At 40.5% G+C, this 19,984-nt stretch overlaps 1 protein-coding gene across 1 annotated transcript in view; it reads right to left on the bottom strand.

The window, feature by feature from the left end:
* XRCC5 (X-ray repair cross complementing 5) overlaps positions 1–19,984 on the bottom strand; it is an 82,699-nt gene that overhangs the window by 37,182 nt on the left and 25,533 nt on the right. Inside the window, exons 11-16 of the mRNA XM_006186906.3 lie at positions 18,963–19,100; positions 18,010–18,100; positions 13,598–13,731; positions 7,907–8,103; positions 3,077–3,170; positions 1,576–1,645 (exon numbers count right to left, since the gene is read on the bottom strand). Coding sequence (XP_006186968.2) covers positions 1,576–1,645; positions 3,077–3,170; positions 7,907–8,103; positions 13,598–13,731; positions 18,010–18,100; positions 18,963–19,100 — 724 coding nt within the window. The remainder of the gene's footprint in view (positions 1–1,575; positions 1,646–3,076; positions 3,171–7,906; positions 8,104–13,597; positions 13,732–18,009; positions 18,101–18,962; positions 19,101–19,984) is intronic.

Raw genomic sequence — 19,984 nt, 5'->3', positions numbered from 1 at the left:
GGCCAGCATGATGACGTGAACTTAGTAGACAGTAACAAACTGGTGGCTGCCTTTATAATGGTGATGACGCTAGATTTAGTCCCTGCAGAGATCATGGGTACACCAACCAGAGAGACTAATCACTTCCAAAGGGACGACCTTTGACTTTAGCTGAGGTAACCCATAACATGTCATCAAAGGCTAAGAAGGCCTCAGTCTTTCTTCAAAAAGACAATAATCATGACAGATGACAGCCTGTTGACTTGTCACAGCAGTGCTTCTGCCCCCTTCCAAACACACAGTCACGATTTGCAGCCAAAGAGACAACACAGGTACAAATGCTGTGAAAGCCTCCTTTGATCAACACAATATATGAAGGAGAGAAATGCTGAAGTACTGTTTCCACCAATCCTTCTGAAAGCTGTCACTTTAATTTCAGATTTCCTTCTTTTATTTAGATGTAGTTTTGTCTTGTGTTAAAATTAAAAAGCTTTTCTTCCATATGTCCGTCCTTAACAGGGCAAAGAGCTCTTTCCCAATCTCAAAACACAAAACGTACATATCCCACCTAAAAGAATGCAGATTCCCATGAGGTCAGAGCTGGTCTTCCTGGGGAAACTCTCATAGGCTTGGCCCCTGTACTCCCGCCAGCAGGATTTGGCCTGGTGGGTGATGAGCTCTCAGCTGGCTATGACTGGTTTGGGCAACAGCACAGCAGGTCCAGGCATCTTGCTGGGATTCGCACATTCCAAGTAGTAAAGCATCTGAGACCTATGCTAGGCTCTACAGATGATTAAACTAAAAAAACTGCAGTGTTTCTAGGCACTTAGGAATCATTTTTCCCCCTTAAATGTCAAGAAGTTGGAAGAGAAAGTTCTGCACACACATTAACATAAACACTCACAGAGATGGCAACTCGCAGACAGGCCTGACCCTGGGCAGCACTAATGAATACAATACTGTTATACACACACACCTGCAGGATTACAACTGCCAGCTGCTGCTCCTTAAAGGTGAATGAACAGGAACCTGAAGGTAGTCAAGTGAATGAATGTCAGTCCCAGAGGCCCTCTATCCATCCCTGGAGGCTGTTTTAATATTAGCCCAAGCCTAGATGGAGTTCTAGGTTATATCTGATTTAAAAAATGTGAGGATGCAGTCAACTTCAGAAGGATCAAATCTAGGGGCAGCAGTAAGGTCTTTCTGAGACTACTGTCAAGGAGCTCAAACCCTGAGGAGAGAGTAAGAATGATACGTCTCAGAAAACAAGCTAGGACACAAAAATGTTTTATTCCAAGCTCACTCACAAGACCTCAGAGAACTTCGATGACATGGAACTACTGCAAGGTTCTGGCCCACAATTTTCTTAACAGGGACACCTACGAATTAGTTCTTCTCTGTTTGGCAGCCCCATGCTGAGTTTACCCTCATGTGCTCATAATGTTGCCTTGGTGAGCTCACTAACAAGGGACAGTCACAAAGATCTATCAGGAAAGGAAACTGCTATACAAGGCATTATAACAAAAGACGACACTTATCAGTTACCCTAATTAACCATTTTTCTCTTAAGTGCAAGGCCCAAGGCGTATCACTCACCTTCCTCAAAGCTGGCCTTCTTCTGCCTCACTAGAACACGGAAGTTTTCAGCAGGATTCACACTTCCAACCTGGAACACATCCACAGACAATAAACCTGCAGGTCACTTCCCTTTTTGGCAGCCAGGCAAGACATGACAGCTTAATGTAGTATATTCTTATGAAACAGAAGCAAAGACAAAGTGAAGGCCCTTTCTATTCATTTTCATGTCCACATTTCCGTTAAAAACTAGTGGATTCCTGTGGCCAGAGGGCTGCCATCTGTCTGTCTGTTCACTTCCCTCTCCTCATGTAGCGGACTTCTTTCCAGAGGGGTCACAGGTATTACAACCCAAGGTAGTAGGCAGCCCGGCTTGGAAGCTTTATGTGGCAGACTTCCTGTGCATCCTGACACCCACCCAATTAGGAAGGGGAGTAATCTGCAGCATGGGGTCAGCTAGAGTATCTGTGTCCTAGTAAGATGACATGAGAGATAACAGCCCGATGCTTTTTCACAGAGCTGTCTTTTCTGGGGGACTGCCGCTGACTCTCTGGCACTGAAGTTTTGGTAGAAAATTCAAATAGGCCCAAACTGAACATGTCCCCCAAAGTAAAAGCAGATCAGTGCTAGGTGGGACCTTGTCAAAGATGCAAATCTCTGCCACGATACATGGCACTTTCTAATCAGACCCATGTCTTTCATCTTCCAGTCCCAACCTGGTTCAGCCCACCAGGGAGAGGACAACAGGGTTCTGTCAGGGCTGGTAAACTTTGGTACAAAATGTACCAAAATTTCTAGTCTGCTCTGGTATAGTGGTCAGAAAAACCCTTAAATAAGGTAATGATTTTTTCCCTTTACTATGAAACACTGAAATAAAGACATTCAGTTTTTCTGACAGCATTTCTTTTTGAGGTGGGGAAAAGGCATGCCCCAGTACTATCTTTCCTAGTGTATTTGGCTAGTAAGGGACAATTTTTAAGATCCATGGATTCAAAATAATGCCTTTTAGAATAAGGCAAGATGTTCAAGTTCCAAAAAACTTCCTATTAAATAGAGAAGATCTTAAATGTCAAAGGTCACTTGGTTTGGGGAAATCCTAAACTAGTGAAACCTGCCATGAAGTTGTCTATTAGAAAATTAAAGAGTTACACTCTTAAAATTTATGTATTTGGAGATTAAGACTTGTATCATCAACCCCCACTTATTCCTATCATTGTGACCAAACAGAAAGCCACAAAACAAAGCCACCAAAATAATCTCTACAGAACTGCTACCACTGAGATGTTCCATGCTCTATGTACTGTACAGTGCTCTACATACTATGTATCATATAGCCAATTTTGTACATAATTCACTGACAATAATTAAAGGAAGAAGGGAAGAAGTGTGGGACGGGCCTGTATGGTTTCTGTATTGAAAGGACCAGAGAAGGTGCTTCATTAAAGGACTAACAAAAATTGATGCAATCTCCCCCAAGCCCCAAAATTCTGAAAGAGGGGAACACTCGAAAAGTTCTGCTTACACAGGTGACATTGCCTTCAGCCAGGCTGGAGACACTAAAGGGGGCTTCCTCTTTCTCAGTCTTCAATTTTTTAGAGGTGGGTCCATCTTCACGGCTGGAAAAGAAATAAATTTATTTTCCCTCCTTAACAATACAAAACCCAAAACTGATGATGTGAGAAGTGTAAATTTATTGTTCAAGAATCAAAAATAAACAGCCACACTTAGTCCTCCTTTACAAACAGCTGCCTCCCCTTCCCAGCCTCTGAGCTCCTGACAGCCCTACCCTGGCAGCCAGGCTTTGTTTCCAGCAGTCCAGAAATCATAATTAGCAGCTGCATCACAAAGCCCTTTCAAATGATGAGGCTTCAAGCACAGGTAATGGAAACTTAACATTTCAGTAAGAAACCCATTTACCCTTCAGCTATTATTTGCTAGTTTCCACCCTAGAACTGATAGCTATTAGCTTTCCATGTACGTAGAAGACCTCTGTGTCTAACAACCCATCTTCTCCATTGTGTGTCTGAGATCTTTATAAGCTTCCACTTACAGCTGTCAAAACTTAATAGACGATCCTTCATTAAATATGCAAGAGCTTGCTCTTAGAGAGGTCTTAAACTATATACATATATATATAACCCAACACTTTCAAAAGAAAACTTGTAATTTCTTGTTTTATAAACCTAATTCTGTTTTGGGCAATATGCTAACAGAGTCCAAAAGCATCTATATGGTGAGGGAAAGCTGACTCCAAAGAAGTGTATTAAAACATCTTGCCTGAAGGCACATGCTGGCTTTAACAGTCTGCCTTAAAGTCAAGAGGAGGTCAGCTTAACTGCAAAGGAGAAGAAAATCGATCAAATCCAAAGACTCTGCCCATAATCTCTCTTAAGCTGCTGAACACAGAGATATGAAGATTTTTCTCCTAGACAAATAATCAATCTGGGGCAAAAGCAGCTGTCAAGAAATGGCTGAATGAGAAGGGAAATTAGTAACTAAGATCTAGTATTTCTAAACGTGATGTTTTTATCCAAAAGTTCAACTTTCAGACAGGCTTGAAGTAGAGGTTGTCCTAAAAATAAAGAAAAATAAGACATAAGCTGGCTTATTCAATGATATTTCAATAATGAATCTCCTCTCATAGCTAGATGAAGGGACTAAAGGATTCATTACAGCCTTAAAATTTGAATTAAAAGTTCGACTACTTGGCATCTTTCCCATTCATCACTTGCCTTTTCCCCTTTGAAAAGAAAAGATAAGCAGAAGACAGAGGACAGGGGCCAGGAAACATTGAAAGGGGTGAGTCATTCAGAACTCTTTCCTTTGAGAAGAATAAGAATAAACACACAAAGCCTTGATGGCAAAAAATGGGGGGAAAATGTACAAACCCCAAGGAAGCATGAAATTCCAACAGAATTTGAGTCCTTTTAAAAAAAAAGTCACAGACATTTCAGTTAACCTTTGTCAATTCTTCCCAAGAGAGAGAAAACATGGTTCTGCTGCTAATTTGGGGATAAAGGACCTGGATTCTAGTCTGTTTTGTCACTGGCTAGGCCTGGAATGTTACACCTTACCTTCTTGAAGGTATTCACAGTGCATTAATTTTTGTTTATCTAGAGTTTAGGGTCTAGTAGGTTACTGTCCTCTCTCATCTTCAGCTTGCTCCTCAGGACAACACTACGATGAAAAGTTACCAGGACTATATCAACTATTCACCTATTCTCTCCCCAAAATACAAATTCACTTACACAGTGGTATTCAGGAGCATTAAACATACAAAGCTATGCTAAGGTCTGTGAGAACTCAGGGTTGAACCCCATGAAGCATTTCTTAAACCCTTTAAGATAGGATTCTAGGGAAGGAAGGATAAGGAGACATATATACTAATTCTCCAGAACTGAGCAGGTGAAGGCAAGCCCAGAAATAAGCAGAAAGTAGTGAAAACAACATATTTAATAGTTTCAAGACTGAATCACTTAATAGCATTATTAGGAGTTTAACCTACTTTAAACTCACAATGTCTAATTGAGGTTCGAGAGCGCAATGGCTCTCATCCCTAAACTATCTACGAAGGACCTGCGCCCTGGAAGGTACAGGGTCTGTACCTTCTGTACAGGGTCACAAAAGTTAATAGAAAATCAACACCTTCAAGACGTTCAGACAAATAAAAAAGATAAATATATAAACAGGCAATTAACAAATATTATGGTAAGCACCATATTCCTTTGAGAGGATAGCAACTAGCTGTACTGGGCTGGGGAATGACGTGCAGGCTGGGAGGTAGTGAGAGATGAGGATGGAAAGTATCTAAATTGTAGGCGTACAAACTGTGAGGAAAGAAAGTGGTTCTCCAGGCAGCTGGATTACAGATAGATACTTCTTTTGCTTCTGCTTACCTGGGTTTTCTTATTTGTGTCACAGAGTTTGATCTCAAGCTGAAGATAATGGGAAGCCATTAAAGCAAAGGTTTTTAATCAGGGATCCAAGGATGACGTCAAGAAATTTGTGAACTACTTGAAATTACATGCAAAACTTATTCTGTGAGGGCATTTTCCTGGGGAGAGAGTTCTTAGTTTTTTATCTGATGATCAAAAGGGTCCAGTGCATGCGCGCGCACACACACACACAAACACAGAAATGAAGGAAGCACTTCTAAAACTAGGGTTTCAACAGGTTCAGCATGAATAGCAGATCTTCTCAAATGTTCAATGCTTTTATTGATAATGATAGTATTATTGCCTCAGGTTTCAACTATTGTCTTTCCTCCAAATAGTTTAAAGTGCTTTAATATCTGTAATTTTATTGTTATAATATATCTTGTGATGAGACTGTTTTTAGATGAAGAAACTTTCATAAAGGTAAAATTATTTAGCCAAAACCAGATCAAGAGCTGGAATGAACACTAGTGATTGACAGCTCAGGGCCCTTGTCGTGGACTCTGACACCTCCTGAACGGACATCTGCCCACTCCCGTCTTCACCCTTCACTCCAACACTGGAAATAGGTACCCTGGATACAGGGATGCTGTATATACACAAAAACATAGCTAGTTGTTAGCAATTTTTTTCCCTTAGGGAGACCACCTCTAAAGCTGATTGGAGCCTTATCATAAAAACTAAGGGGCTATAAGAAACCTTGCAGAAGGGACTGAGTCATTCTTGAATATAGGAGGTACTCAATAAATATTTGTTAAGTGCGTCATTTCTGCAGTTCTTAAAAACCAAGATTCTGAGAAGGAAGAGTAAAGAATAGGAATGTGAGTAGGTGTGTGTGAGCAAGATTATTCTCAGGCCCCAGGCAGATAATCTGGCTGTGTCGCAAACTGCTATGAGAGCAAAGAACAAGAAGCCCAGAAGCTCAAGCTTCCAGAAGGAGTGAGAGGCAGGAACGGGCTGAAAGTGTCATCACAGCAGGGATCAAACCACACAACGACAGCCTTCCAGCCTTCAGGGACTAGGTGGTGTGTTCTTTTAACCAGCTAATTTACATTTTAATCAACAAAAGGAGGGGAAAACAGCCCATTTCTTTCCCACAATGCCAGCAGGTAATCAAGATCACTAACTGGAGCTGTAACATTCAAAAAGAGAATAGCCATATGACTGCAGTGAGACCACAGCAAGTCTGTCATGGGAAGAAATGGACTCAGCATTTTACTGAACTGTTCTCTAAGATACGAATCCAGAGGAATACAGGTAGATGAGGATGGCGGGGTAGGGGAGATTTTTGGTGATAGTCTTCCTGTGTAAAAGAAGGCATGACAGACTAAAAAGAAACATAAAAGTCTCCAGGATGTGTTAGAAATGCACATGATAGAATCTATCAATCCCATGGTTGTTTTTTTCTTTTTTCAATTCTGACAAAGCTTGTGGTATTAAGCTCTAAAAAGCCACAGAAAATGCAAGGTTTAATTTTCAACTTGGAAGATAATTCACTAAATTAACAATTTATAGAACCCTGTAAAGATTTCTGGAAATTATTCCATACTGTTCCAATGGGGTATTTATAAATAAAAGCTTTACTTTGTCAATAAAGATACAGCTGTGCGAAGGAAATCAAAGAAAAAGGAAATAAAAATTATGGTCTAAAACTGGATCTCAGAATGCAACCTAAAGAAATGAGTAGATCATTTTGATTTTGGGGAAAAGTCACCAATAATCAAACCTAAACCTGGTAAAATAGACCCAAATGATTCTGGATGAGAACAACTTCTTATGGTTTGTTTTTGTTCTGCTTTGAATGGATATTGCTATAGTTTTGAACAGAATTTGAAGCAGAGAAAAAAAACCTTAATAGCTACCTGAAAGCTTGAGTTAAGGATTATATGAAAGGCATTTTAGAATCCTTATACTACAAACACCTCACTAATGGTATAACCAAGTACATCACCAACATGGTAACAGCACAGCTACAGGGTTTTCGTTCTCCTTCCCATTTTCCCTCCACAAATCTCACTGATATTCTCCTGATGCCTTACCTCCAAAATGCAAATCTTTCTGACCCAACTCCCTCTCCTCTCACCCCCAGCACCTTACTTTAAAACTAGTAAAATGTAGTCTCAGACATTGAAAGACTGTTTATTCTTCCTATCTCTGTAATTCACCAAGAATCTGATGCTGATCAACAACCTACAAGGCAGCTCTAAGTTCCAGGTGAAAACGAGGATAAACTATATCCACAATGAACAGAAATGAGAAAGCAGGATTTTCAATGCAGGGGTCAAAAAGCGTAAGGTTCCTTCCTCCTACCCTTGTGATTCCACAAACCCAGATGCAACCCTCAATTCCAGAGCCCCTCTCAGGCTATCACCAATCTTAGGACTCCAATGTCACATGCAACTCCATCCAGTACTTACATGTCTTGGAAAATGTCCTGTGCGGTCACTTGGTCCTTTCTCTTGATGACTTCAGTTAGAGGGAAAAGGGCCTTTATTTTAGAGAGAGGATCCTGACAGTTAGCAGTCACTTCAGCGGGGGGATCCAGCATATTCAAAATGTGCTCTTGAATTGGGGGCAGAGGCTCCTGGGGATGTAGAGCTCTGTGCAGCAGACACTATGGAAAAGGCAGAAGGATTTTAAAATGCAGGTGCAGATACCACACACAGCTTCACCTCGCTTTTCTGATCAGGGGTCCTCCATCTCTAGTTTGGGAGGGCTATGGGATTCCTACCATGTGTAAAAGATAGCAAAGAGGGTGGAGCCAGAACCACCTTGGTTAGCAGGGCCTTGGTAATGTCTAAGAGTAGCCTAGCAGCACGGTTGGCTGAAGCCCACCAGGAAAGGAGCCTCATCTAAGAAAAAGAAGCTGCTGCTTTAAGTACTTGGAGGATAGACAGGTTCCCTGAGACACATAATTCCAAGAACCTCTGACAATCTGGGATTATAACTTTTTGGTTTTAATCTTTTTAGCCCCACCTTCAGCATGCTGTGCTTTCTCCTATGCATAATCAGAGAAAACAACATAGAATGAGTGACTGGGAAGGAGAGGAGCCCATGCTCAGAGAGTCCCAGGGAGGACTCCATGGAAGAGATGACTCCACAGCTCTGTCCCACACCTCCCCCGAGTGCTGGGTTTGGGCTGCCCTCCCCCGTCTACTCACTTTGTCCATCTCCACTCCTCCCACTCTTGTCCAGGCACCAGCACCTCTCAGGTAGGCTACCACAATCGCCTCCTAACTGGCCTCCCTGCATCCACTTTCACAGGCTCTACTGTAGTAGGTAGTCATCTTAAAACGAGCTCCCTTCCATGTCCTAGAGTCAACCGTAACACAGCCCCTGAATCCTCCCTTCTCCTGTCACCTGCCACCCACTCACCACCTCCTCCTTACTCCCCAAACCCAGCGAGACTGGGATCCTCCTGTTTCACTCACATGCCAAGCTCACTCCAGACTTGGGTCCTGTGCTTAATGCTCCATCTGCCCATTCTGCTTTCCCTTAGATCTCAACAGATTTGGCCCTTTTTTTTTTTTTTAAATCACTCTGCTCTTTGCTCAATTATCGTCTCTTCTGAGAGGCCTTCCCTGACACTAAATGAAGAAGCCCCTTACCCTCACTCTACTAGTCATTCTCTATCATGAACCTTGTCATATTTCTTACAGTATTTATCATTATCTAAAATTATCTTACCAATCTTTGAGTTTACTTGTTTATTACCTCCATTCCCCTCCTGAAAGTAGAGGTCTTATTTGTCTTGTTTACTGCTGAATTCTAAGTACCAAAAACTGCATCCAAGACACAATAAGCACCTAACAGGTATTAGCTGAATGAACAAAGCGCTCTTTCTCAGAACTCCAGTTGCTGACAGAGGTTATCAGGATGCAGCACCAGGAGTGGGGCCAAGATCAAGGCCAGAGCCAGGTTCTCCACTGCTCACACGAGTGGAAATCTGGATGGCAAGACACTTCCACTCAGTCATCGATACTGCTTTCAGACTACGAAACCAGGCTTTGACAGTACTGCTTTCTGCCCAGAAAAGCAAATACGCTAAAAGGAGTATAGGAAGGTAAGCAGCAAAGGATGAACGAACCACTAAGAAAAAAAAAAAGAAAAAATGAAACTATCAAGTCACTGATGTTTTACTTCCCTTATCATCCTTGCTAGAGGATAATTCCAAAATCAGGTCAGAGAACAAGGCTCCTATTCCCACCTTTAAACAATTTATACATTTAGTAATTACTGTGTCATATCACAAGGTATATGGTTTATGCTACCCCATGGATTGTTTTCCTACCCTATAGAAAAAGTAAGCTAGATGTCACAGTTCTAAAAAAATAAAGATACTTAGGCTTAAATAGTAAATATCACCCAAGAGTCAATGGTCAACAAATTCAGAAAACCCTGTGGTAGGAATTAAGTACCAGTCTCCCCTGGAAATTTCATGTGCTGCTCCCTGATTTCAATACACCAACCCCAAGTCCTCCTCCTAGAGAATTCATCTGTTTCAGAGTCTGACTCCTGCTTTCCTCTCTCCTAATTACTCCACTTTCCCTGGAGCATCACTGACATTAGGCCTGTTTCATATGAAGCAAAAGGGGGAGCCCAAATAATCCCAAACCCTGTGAATCTACCCCAGCCTTCTCGTGCATAATTTGTAATCTTCAGCACTCACCCTCAGGCCAGTCACTAAAATACCTAAAACAGCTTGGAAAGCCCTAAAGATGTAAGCAGAAGTCAAACACCTAACAGAGGAGACTACCTCTCATATACTCGGGAAGATTCTATTTGTGATATTCAAATGACATTTTTGGGAAAAGAACTAGAACAAACAATGGATAATACCTTACCCAGACTCCCTACTGAAACACACTCTAGATTTTCAGTATGAACTCTCAACAGTACTTTCAAACAGTGTCACCATCCATAAGCAGTAATAAGGGACCCACAAGAGATGTTCTGAAGCATCAATCTCTCATATTTTCTCAAAGGTAGAAACATTTTAGATAAAGCTAAGTGGGATATTCATAAAATTCAATGAAAAAAAATCCCAATTCATTAAAAAAAACTTTATGAAAAAGTGACACTTTTTAGTAACTGAGAAGCTGAGATCTCAGTCCTCAACCTACTTAACTTCTCCTTTAAGCAACCATTATTCTTTGATGTAATTTTTACAATTTGAAAAAGACTAGAGAATAAACTGCAGGCCAAATGACTAGCTCATACATTACTAATACGTTGATTTTGATTTTAGCAACATGGTATCAATTACTATAAAGGCAGTGTTAACTGTACACTTGACAAAAGACGTATTTTTCAGCATTTCTTTCTAAAATGAGAATTAACCTCTTGTCAACAAGTTGATTACTAAATCTCTCCCTCCCTCTGCCTCCTACTCTTCACTCATTTACCCTGAGCTATAGATATTTCATTTAACAGGGGAAAAAAAGTCTTCCTGGGTCCTCTCTCTTCATCAGTTATGCTCTCTCCTCTGGGCCATGTAACCTGGCTCCCATCCCGTTCCTCTACTGCCACTGGGCCCTCAGCATCATCAAAGACTTCACTGTCAGTCCCAAAGGCCCCTTGCCAGGCTCAGCCCTACTCACCATTGCACAAGGTCTGACTTGCGACCCTTTCCTTCTGACACTCTTCCCTCCCTGTGCCTTTCAAGGCACCAGCTTCTCCTATTCTCTCTACCTCTCTGACCTTTTTGTGGGGTGGAGGTGGGGACAGTCTGTTTCGGTTCTTAGCAGCTCTTCTTCTTCTGTCCACCCCTAGTTGTCAGTCCCGCTGGTGTTCAGGACTCCATTCTCTCTCTTTCTCAAGCAACAGACTCCCCCAGGTAACCTCATTCACTTCTGTTTCTATCTAAATGAGGAGGACTCTCAAATCAATATATTTAGTCCTAAATCCTCTCCTGGGCTCTGCATCCCTATTTCCAACTTCCTACTGAGTGTCTGTACTGGGACAGCCACCAGATAACTCAAATTTAACACTTGCAAGAATACATGAGTTACATTTCTGTCTGTTCATTCTTTATGCCTTGTCATAATTAATGGTGACATCATTCTTCCAGTCATCCAAGCTAGCATCCTGTTATCTTCAATTCCTACTTCTCATCAACCACCATCCAATCCCTCAAGTTCATCTACTCTACCTTCTAAACGTTCTCCTCTCCACTCTCTGTCACTGCCTTAGTTCAAGTCTTCGTGTGGGAGGCTGCAGCGTTCCTAACCAGTCGCTAGTCCACCTCCCATGCCACCATCAGAGCTATCTTCTAAAACTGTCACCCACCTGCTGACAAAATCCTTTACAGTGATTACCCACTGCCTATAGGATAAAATCAAAACTACTGGCTCTTCATGACCTACCTGCTACCTACCTTCCCTGCCATCTTTTCCCCCATTTTCCCATAGGGCCTATTCTCCAGCCAAACGGAACTATTTGTGGGTCCCTAAATATATCACAGTTCTTCATGTTTTCTTGCTTTTGCATATGCTATTTCTCTCGCCTGGCGCGCCCTGGTCACATCACACATACATCTCCTTCACTCCTCAATGAGATCTTCCCTAAGTCACTCACTTGCAAGAATCTCTTTCCTCCTATTTCCTTGGTTTTATGTCTCACTACTGCTCTCACTCCTCTGGATGGGTCCTTTCAGGTAGTGAGCTTTTAGTATTTTTAGCACATGGTACACTGTTAGTACTCAATAAATATTTGTTTCTAAAAAAGTGAATTCAATTTATAAACACCCTAGCAATGATATTTCTTTATACAGATAAGTTATATGAAAAACTCTCCCCTAAAAAAGAAAACAAAGTCGATAGATTATAAAAATCAAAGCTGCCAGTTCTTAAAGCTTTAAAAGATAACAATGCCTGCACTTACGGCTTGTATCTGTTCATTAATCCGACAAACATTTGTTGAAGACAGTAGAACCTACCCTTGATAAGTCTGCCAAGTGTTAGAGGTTTCTATTTCTCACCATAGTGACCTGTTTTTGCAAGCTTTCCACACCAGCTAGTCTGTTCCTCCCTTCCCTATTAATGGCAAAGGCCCTCAGGTCTTTAAGTCTACTTGCCGAAAACAGCAAAGGAATTTATACAGGTAATTTATACTTGATTACACTTAGAACACTGAAGTATTCACTGAGTCAAGTCTTGACATGTTAAGCTTCACGGTTCTAATTTTAGAACAAAAGATTTTTTTTTAACTACTTAAAGGAATTACAAGCATCAAAAAACAGGCAGTTTCTTCTGAGTAGAAGATCCCTCAAAATCACAACTAGGCTCTAATATGGACTTGAGTTAGTTAAGAATGCTTTAAACAGTGAGTCAGAGTGGCCATCAGTGGGCTCCCCAACACGCAGCCCCACCCCCACCCCCCACCTCTTCCCATCCCCTGCACAGTGGGCCCTCAATCCGCTGTGGAGAAAAGTCTGCCTGGAAAAGCTGCTTGGGATACTTTTTTCACCTTTGTGGGGTTCAGAGAAGACTATGTCCTGCTGTCACCAAATTATCCCAGGACTAGAATAGTCCTTCCCCTTCGACTTTGGTCTGTCCCTTCCCTTCCTTTGCATTAGTCAGCTCCCTTGTCAAGTTCCCTGTTTCCCTCAATCCAGTCTCCAGCTTCTAATTCCTTTGGGCCATGATTCAGATTTATATTTTAAATTTTTCTTTATTTATATTACTCTTTAATAAGTTCATACCATAACCTCTTTATCTGACCTCTAACACTTCTTCCTAATAGTGGTTATATAGTACACAGTTCATAAAAACTCCCCTACCATTTGGGTATTAAAAAACAAAGAAAAGTCTCATTCACATAGAATAGAAGAGAAAACCCTGGAAAAAGCATAAAAGAAGAATCTGCTTTTTAATAGGTTCTCCTGTTTAAAAAACAAACATAAAAACTCCTAGCTTTCCCACAGAAAAAAAAAAAACATAAAAAAGCATCCTAAGTTTACTTCTTTCTAGAAGGTCAGAGTATTTTTTATCTTTATTCTTCCATTAAATAGACAGCAACTGAGCCCTCATGGGACCAGCCAATTACCCTCCCTTTCACTCAGTGCTCCTTCATCTAAAAAAATACAACTGGTTTATCTTTCCTCTCACCTGAAATAATCTCTGAAATTGAGGATTTGGAATTTTGGTGGTTGGAAATAAGTCTTCAATGGTGCCCTCCTCTTCATCTCTCTTTACCAAGCTCATGGAGTCAATCAAAGCATCAACAGCACTCAACTGCGCCTCTAAGATGGATACACAGCAGCAAAGAGAAATAATGATTACCTCCATTATTCTCCAAAACAAACACTTTCCATTCATAGACATTCACAGCAGTGCTGGCAGGATATACAGTCCTGACTCTGCCAAAAGTACTCGCTAGTTATGCAAGTCATTTAACCTGAGTCTTAATTTTCTCATCTGCATAAAGAGCTATTCAGAGTAGCTGGTACTTCTGAAGTGCTTTCCAGCTCTACCATTCAGTGAACTTTTGACAATGGAGCATCATATCGAAAGCAAAAGGGTTTGTTTCAGAAGAATGCACCACAGCCATACAAACCGAATTTCCATTTGGTACTTCAAAATATTCAGTATTCACTGAATTGATAATTTTAAAAAATCAGTAATTAGGAAAGGAAAAGAACATTAAAAAAAAAAAAGAAAGAAAAAGAAAACCCCTCTGGTAACGAGGCATTAGCTTATGAGAATTCAGTATAACTTGCATCAGAGTACACCGACTTAACAGGAAGACGCCACCGGATCTGTCTGAGCGGGTTCCTTTACAGTCTTCCCAAGTCAGAAAAGAGCTCTTCCCTCTCAACAAACCTCACAGCACTAATCACACTGGCCTACGTGCCTGTCTTTTTTTTTTTTTATGTTTTTTAAAAAACTGAAGTATAATTGACCTACAACACTATGTTAATTCCAGGTGCACAACACAGTGCTTCGGTATTTTTATATTACAAATGATCAACACAATGAGCCTCCATCACCATACAGAGTTATTACAACACTATTGACTATTCCCCATGCTTTACATCTTATCACTGTGACTTATTTATTTTATAACTACAAGTTTGTACCTCTTCTTTTTTTTTAATTGAAGTATATAGTTCATTTACAATATTGTGTTAGTTCCTGGTGTACAGCAAAGTGATTCATCTATATATATATATTCTTTTTCATATTCTTTTCCATTATAGGTTATTACAAGATACTGAATATAGTTCTCTGTGCTAAACAGTTATGTCCCTGTTGCTTATCTATTTTATATATAGTAGTGGGGGGAGGGTATAGCTCAGTGGTAGAGTGTGTGCCTAGCACGCACAAGGTCCTGAGTTCAATTCCCAGTACCTCCATTAGTAAATAAACAAATAAATCTAATTACCAACCACCCCCCAAAAAAGGATTTAAGATCAAATATACATAGTAGTGTGTATCTGTTAACCCTAAACTCCTAATTTATGCCTCCCTCCCTTCCCCTTTGGTAACCATAAGTTTGTTCTCTGTATCTGTGAGTCCATTCAGTTTTGTAAATAAGTTCATTTGTATCATTTTTTTAGATTCCACATATAAATGATACATGATATTTATCTCTGATTTATTTTACTTAGTATGATAACTCTAGGTCCACCCATGTTGTTGCAAATATTATTTCCTTCTTTTTATAGCTGAGTAATATTCCATTTTATATATCTATATCTATATCTATATCTGTATCTCACATCTTCTTTACCCATTCATCTGTTGATGGACATTTAGGTTGCTTCCAAGTCTTTGCTACTGTAAATAGCACTGCTATGAACACCGGGATGCATGTATCTTTTCAAATTAGTTTTTGTCTTTTTCAGATATATGCCCAGGAGTATGACTGCTGGATCAAGAAGTTTGTACCTCTTAATCTCTCTCTCTCACCTATTTCACTCATCCACTTACTTAACTCCCCCCTAGCAACTCCCAGTTCGTTCTCTGTATCTATGAGTGTGTTTCCGTTCTGTTTGCTCATTTGTTTTGTTTTTTTTTTTAGATTCCATATATAAGTGAAATCATATGGTATTTGTCTGTCTTTGTCTGACTTATTTCACTTAGAATAACGTCTTCTAAGTCCATCTATGTTGTTGCAAATGACAAGATTTCATTCTTTTTTATGGCTGAGAAATATTCCACTGTGTGTGTGTTTGTGTGTGTGTGTATGTGTATATGTGTACACCACATCTTCTTTGTCCCTTCATCTATCAACGGACACTTAGGTTCCTTCCATATCTTGGCTATTATAAATAATGCAGCAATGAACATAGGTGTGCATGTATCTTTCTGAATTAGCGTTTTTGACCTCTTTGGGAAAATACCCAGCAGTAGAATTGCTGGATTGTATGATAGTTCTATTTTTAATTTTTTGAGAAACTTCCATACTGTTTTTCATAGCAGCTGCACCAATTTACATTCCCAACAACAGGTTCCCTTTTCTCCACATCCTCACCAACATGTGCTATTTAACGAAACTTTTTGATAATAGCTATTCTGATAGGTGTGAGGTGATACCTCACGGTGGTTTTAATTTGCATTTCCCTGATGATTAATGATGCTGAGCATCTTTCCATGTGTCTGCTGGCCGTCTGTATGCCTTCTTTGGAAAAACTGCCTGCATACATTTCTTACTCGACTCCATTCAAATTGTAAAGATCCTTGAGAGCAGAAACGTGACAGCCTCTTCTTTATGTCTCTCCTAATACTGACCAGAAAGCAAGTGCTCCCCAATAAAAATCAATGAAATGAGTCAGTGAAAATGGTACAGCCCAAAGCAATGTGGATGAAAAGAAACCCTCCCCAAAATGCTTCTACTTAAACTACCATGTATAACTTTCATTCTGCCGATTCATTCAGCAGTTCAGTCGTTAAAAGCTGAAGCGCTATTCTTCGGATCTTTCACAGTCCCTAGGCAAAAGATGGAAAAGAATAAGCAATTCCTAAAAGTCCATTATACTTCTGTTCTTCACCTTTTCAACCATCTCTTTAGGACAGCTACTTGAAATGAAAGAGCATACAGATATTTATCATGAGACATTTCTATTCCATTTTTGGACTTTCAAGGGCAGGTTTGAGGCTGGGTACAGCCATCACCATCTTAAGCTGACTACTGCAGAGCCTACCTGGCAACCGGAAGGAGGTGGTACCTGTGTCTGTGAACATTCAGTGATTCTCTGCTACTACAAGCTAGTATCAGGCAGATCACTCTGGCATTGTACACCCCTACCTAAATGTTGACTTGGGAACTACACAAAACAATTTTAATGATTCATTTTTCCAACAGAGCAAATGCAAACAAAAATAGGTCAACTTACAGAAAATAAATTAACAGATCAAAAAATATTTAATGTTTTAGATTCTGAGTGATTTATAGCTAAATCTCTTAACAAAGTTCTCTTCTTGAAATAGTCTTCTTAGTTACAGTTTGGAATTACCAAGAGGTAGAGACAGAATTATGCAACGTGCCTGGCACCTTCTACACATCCAAGTCCACGCCTGGCTCCACATGACGCAGAGAGACTCATTTCCAGAAGAAGGTGAGGATGCAAGCCCTAGGGGCCCAGCTGAGTCTTGGCTTTCGTCCTGCACCCTGCTCCCAGCATACAGAGAGCACCCAGTCTGGAGGCGTCCCTCATAGTTCCCCAATCCTACACCGACACACATTTCAACTTGTAAATTAAAACATCTACTTGTCATTTTGTGTTCTTTTTGGTATGTCTCTACCTTCAGTCCACTATTTTATATTATAATTTATTTGATGATAAAACTGAGAGATCTCTGCAAGACAGGATCTGCATCTGTGAGAATCATTCCGTGCAGCGCCCTGACACCTGCAGCCAAATGCTGTTTAATAAAGATTTCCTCTCATTAAGCTCCCAGGAGCTCCTGGCAACAAGAAACAACAGGACTTGGACTGTTTATGTAAACCTCAAAGGATCTCCAGCACTGTAACTTTTTGGTTCAAAGTTACATCACATTATATCTAGGACGCTAGTCATGGGTTAGATACTACATGTCAACTCATTTCAGCAGAGGGTAAACCTTCTGCTCAAAATTAGAGAATGTACATCCATTTCCACCAAGCTGCTTTCCAGATATAAGCTCCAAGTCAGAAGGAGGAAACTAGACAATGTTTGGAGAGTTTGGGTCAAACTATCCCTACCACTGGAAAAAAAAAATCACCATCATCATTACTATATACGAGCGTGACTAGAACATGGGATCCACTTAAATGCGGATTCTGAGTTACGTATGTACTACATTACTACACAATCTGAGATTGGTTGAATCTGCAAATAGAGAATGGAGGACCAACTGTAAAGTTACATGTGGATTTCTGATGGAGGGTGTGGGGTTCCAACCTTTTCATTGTTCAAGGGTCAACCGTAATTCCACCTTGAGAAATTCTAGCCCTCAACAATGACTGCAGACAGGTGATTTCCCCAAAACAGTCTGTGTTTAGAGCCAATCTGTGAACAAAATGGAAATAAACTCACCTGTAGGAGTGCATTTCTTCTTATTTTGCAAGGATGAAAACATGTACTGTCGCAAGTCTTCCATGAAAGGCAGCTGTATGTACACTAAACACTAATGAGAAAGAATGGAGGTAGAATCAGAAGCAGCGAAATTCATGGAAAAATTTAAAACTGGTCCCAAATGCTGTGAAAGTGGCCCAACAAAAGTATTTCAAAAATCAGACGGCTGAAGTCAGGGACATGGAAAGCAAAATGTTCTGATTTCTGTGATTAGCTGTACACAACTGCAACCAGTTCTCTGTAAGAATATTAAACATAGAAGAAATGCTTAAAAAAAGACTATCAAAGAATAGCTACAAAATGCATAACCAGCACAACACATGAGAAGAGTCTCGGTGATTGGCAGGCTGATGTGGATGTCAAGTCACTTGCCTTCTCATTCCACTTCTGCCACAGTAGGTTCTCTGAGAAATAGGAAATGGCAAGGAATCTACACCTGTATTTTAAACAGGAGAGCCCTAAATATTTCACCAGGATCACAAATAAAATCACACCCTCAATCTTTATCCATATTAAAGACTGCTGCAGAAAGGCAGGTAATCTGTATTCTCTGTAGGTTCTGAGAAGTCAAGAAGGATGACAAGGGAGAGGTCACTGGATTGGTTGGGCAAACAGAAGGTCATGGTTAACCTTGACTAATTTAACAAAAAGCTCCTTGCACACTTTTACAATTTGTGTTCTTTCGTTGCAACTGGAAGTGTGGTTCACAGACAAACAGCATCAGCATTATTTGGGAGTTTGTGAGAAGTGCAGAATCTCAGGGCCCCCTCCCCAGACCTACAGAATCAGAACCTGCCTTTTAAAAAAGACCCCCCAGGTAATTCCCATGCACGTTAACAGTTGAGGAGCACTGTTTAGAATCAAGAACTGAAGGGGAAAAAAAAATAATGTGAATAAAAACCTGCAGGTCTTACCTCATAGGTGTCCTTGATATAAGGAAAAGCCACACCAACTTGAGGATTAGCCCTTCTGTCATAAGCATATCGAACTACAGCCACCATGTCTAATTCATCCAAAGCATGAATCAGGGAGGAAAGGGCAACTGCTGCCGCCTGGTAAGAAAGATGCATGTGTTAACAAATACGCAGCACACGAGACTAAATACTTAGGAGACTGTTATCCACTTTCTTCCTGGTCCAGATTTCTTTTTAAGCATCCCTCTACTCGCTTTAAGGCCACACTCCACACATTTGCATTTGATCACATTTACTGTACCTCTTCTGGAACTTTCCTTCCTTATGTGAATCTTCTCTCTTATCCCTTCAGTCTTCCTTCTCTGAATTCATACCCTCAACTCTAAAAACAAAATCTTTCTTTGCCCCTTCTATAAATTACTATCTGTATCTTTCTTTTCCTTCATCTTTAAATTTCATGAAATTAAAATCTTGCTGTTTCACTGCTTAAAACACAATTATTCTTCTTCAATCTAATCCAGCTACTGACCCCACTTCTTTACCGAAATTATCCTCTGAAGTCCCCCATGATCTCCAAATTGCCAAATTCTTGGTTCCCATTGTATTTGTTTAAACTTTCAGTAGCATCTGACCATCTCTCTTTCTCTACACTTTCTCCTTCTGTGGCCTCAGAAACAACACTCTCCCCTGATTACTCCACTTCTGTGAACCACTCCTACCTCAGCCTTCTCTTCTTTTAACTAATCTTGAAATTCTGTTCTTGGCCTTTCTCTCCTCCTCTCTCTCTAAACTCTGCTTGGGGATTACTTATTTTATCCAGTCCCATGAGTTGATCAATCAAAAATCTGTACATTCAGCTTTAAAACTCTAAGATCCAGACTTACACAGCCTACTAGCTGGCAGATAACTCATACAGTTATACCTCGGTATCTCAAACTGTCCACGACCAAAACTAAGCTGTCTTGCCCCTCTTCTCCTCCCGTATTCCCTACTTCCATTAACACCACCTCCCAGTCAACCAA

The sequence above is a fragment of the Camelus ferus genome, chromosome 5 (assembly GCF_009834535.1).
Source record: "Camelus ferus isolate YT-003-E chromosome 5, BCGSAC_Cfer_1.0, whole genome shotgun sequence".
Taxonomy (NCBI): Eukaryota; Metazoa; Chordata; class Mammalia; order Artiodactyla; family Camelidae; genus Camelus; species Camelus ferus.
Note: the sequence above shows the minus strand (reverse complement) of the source record. Positions and strands in the feature narration are given on the sequence as shown.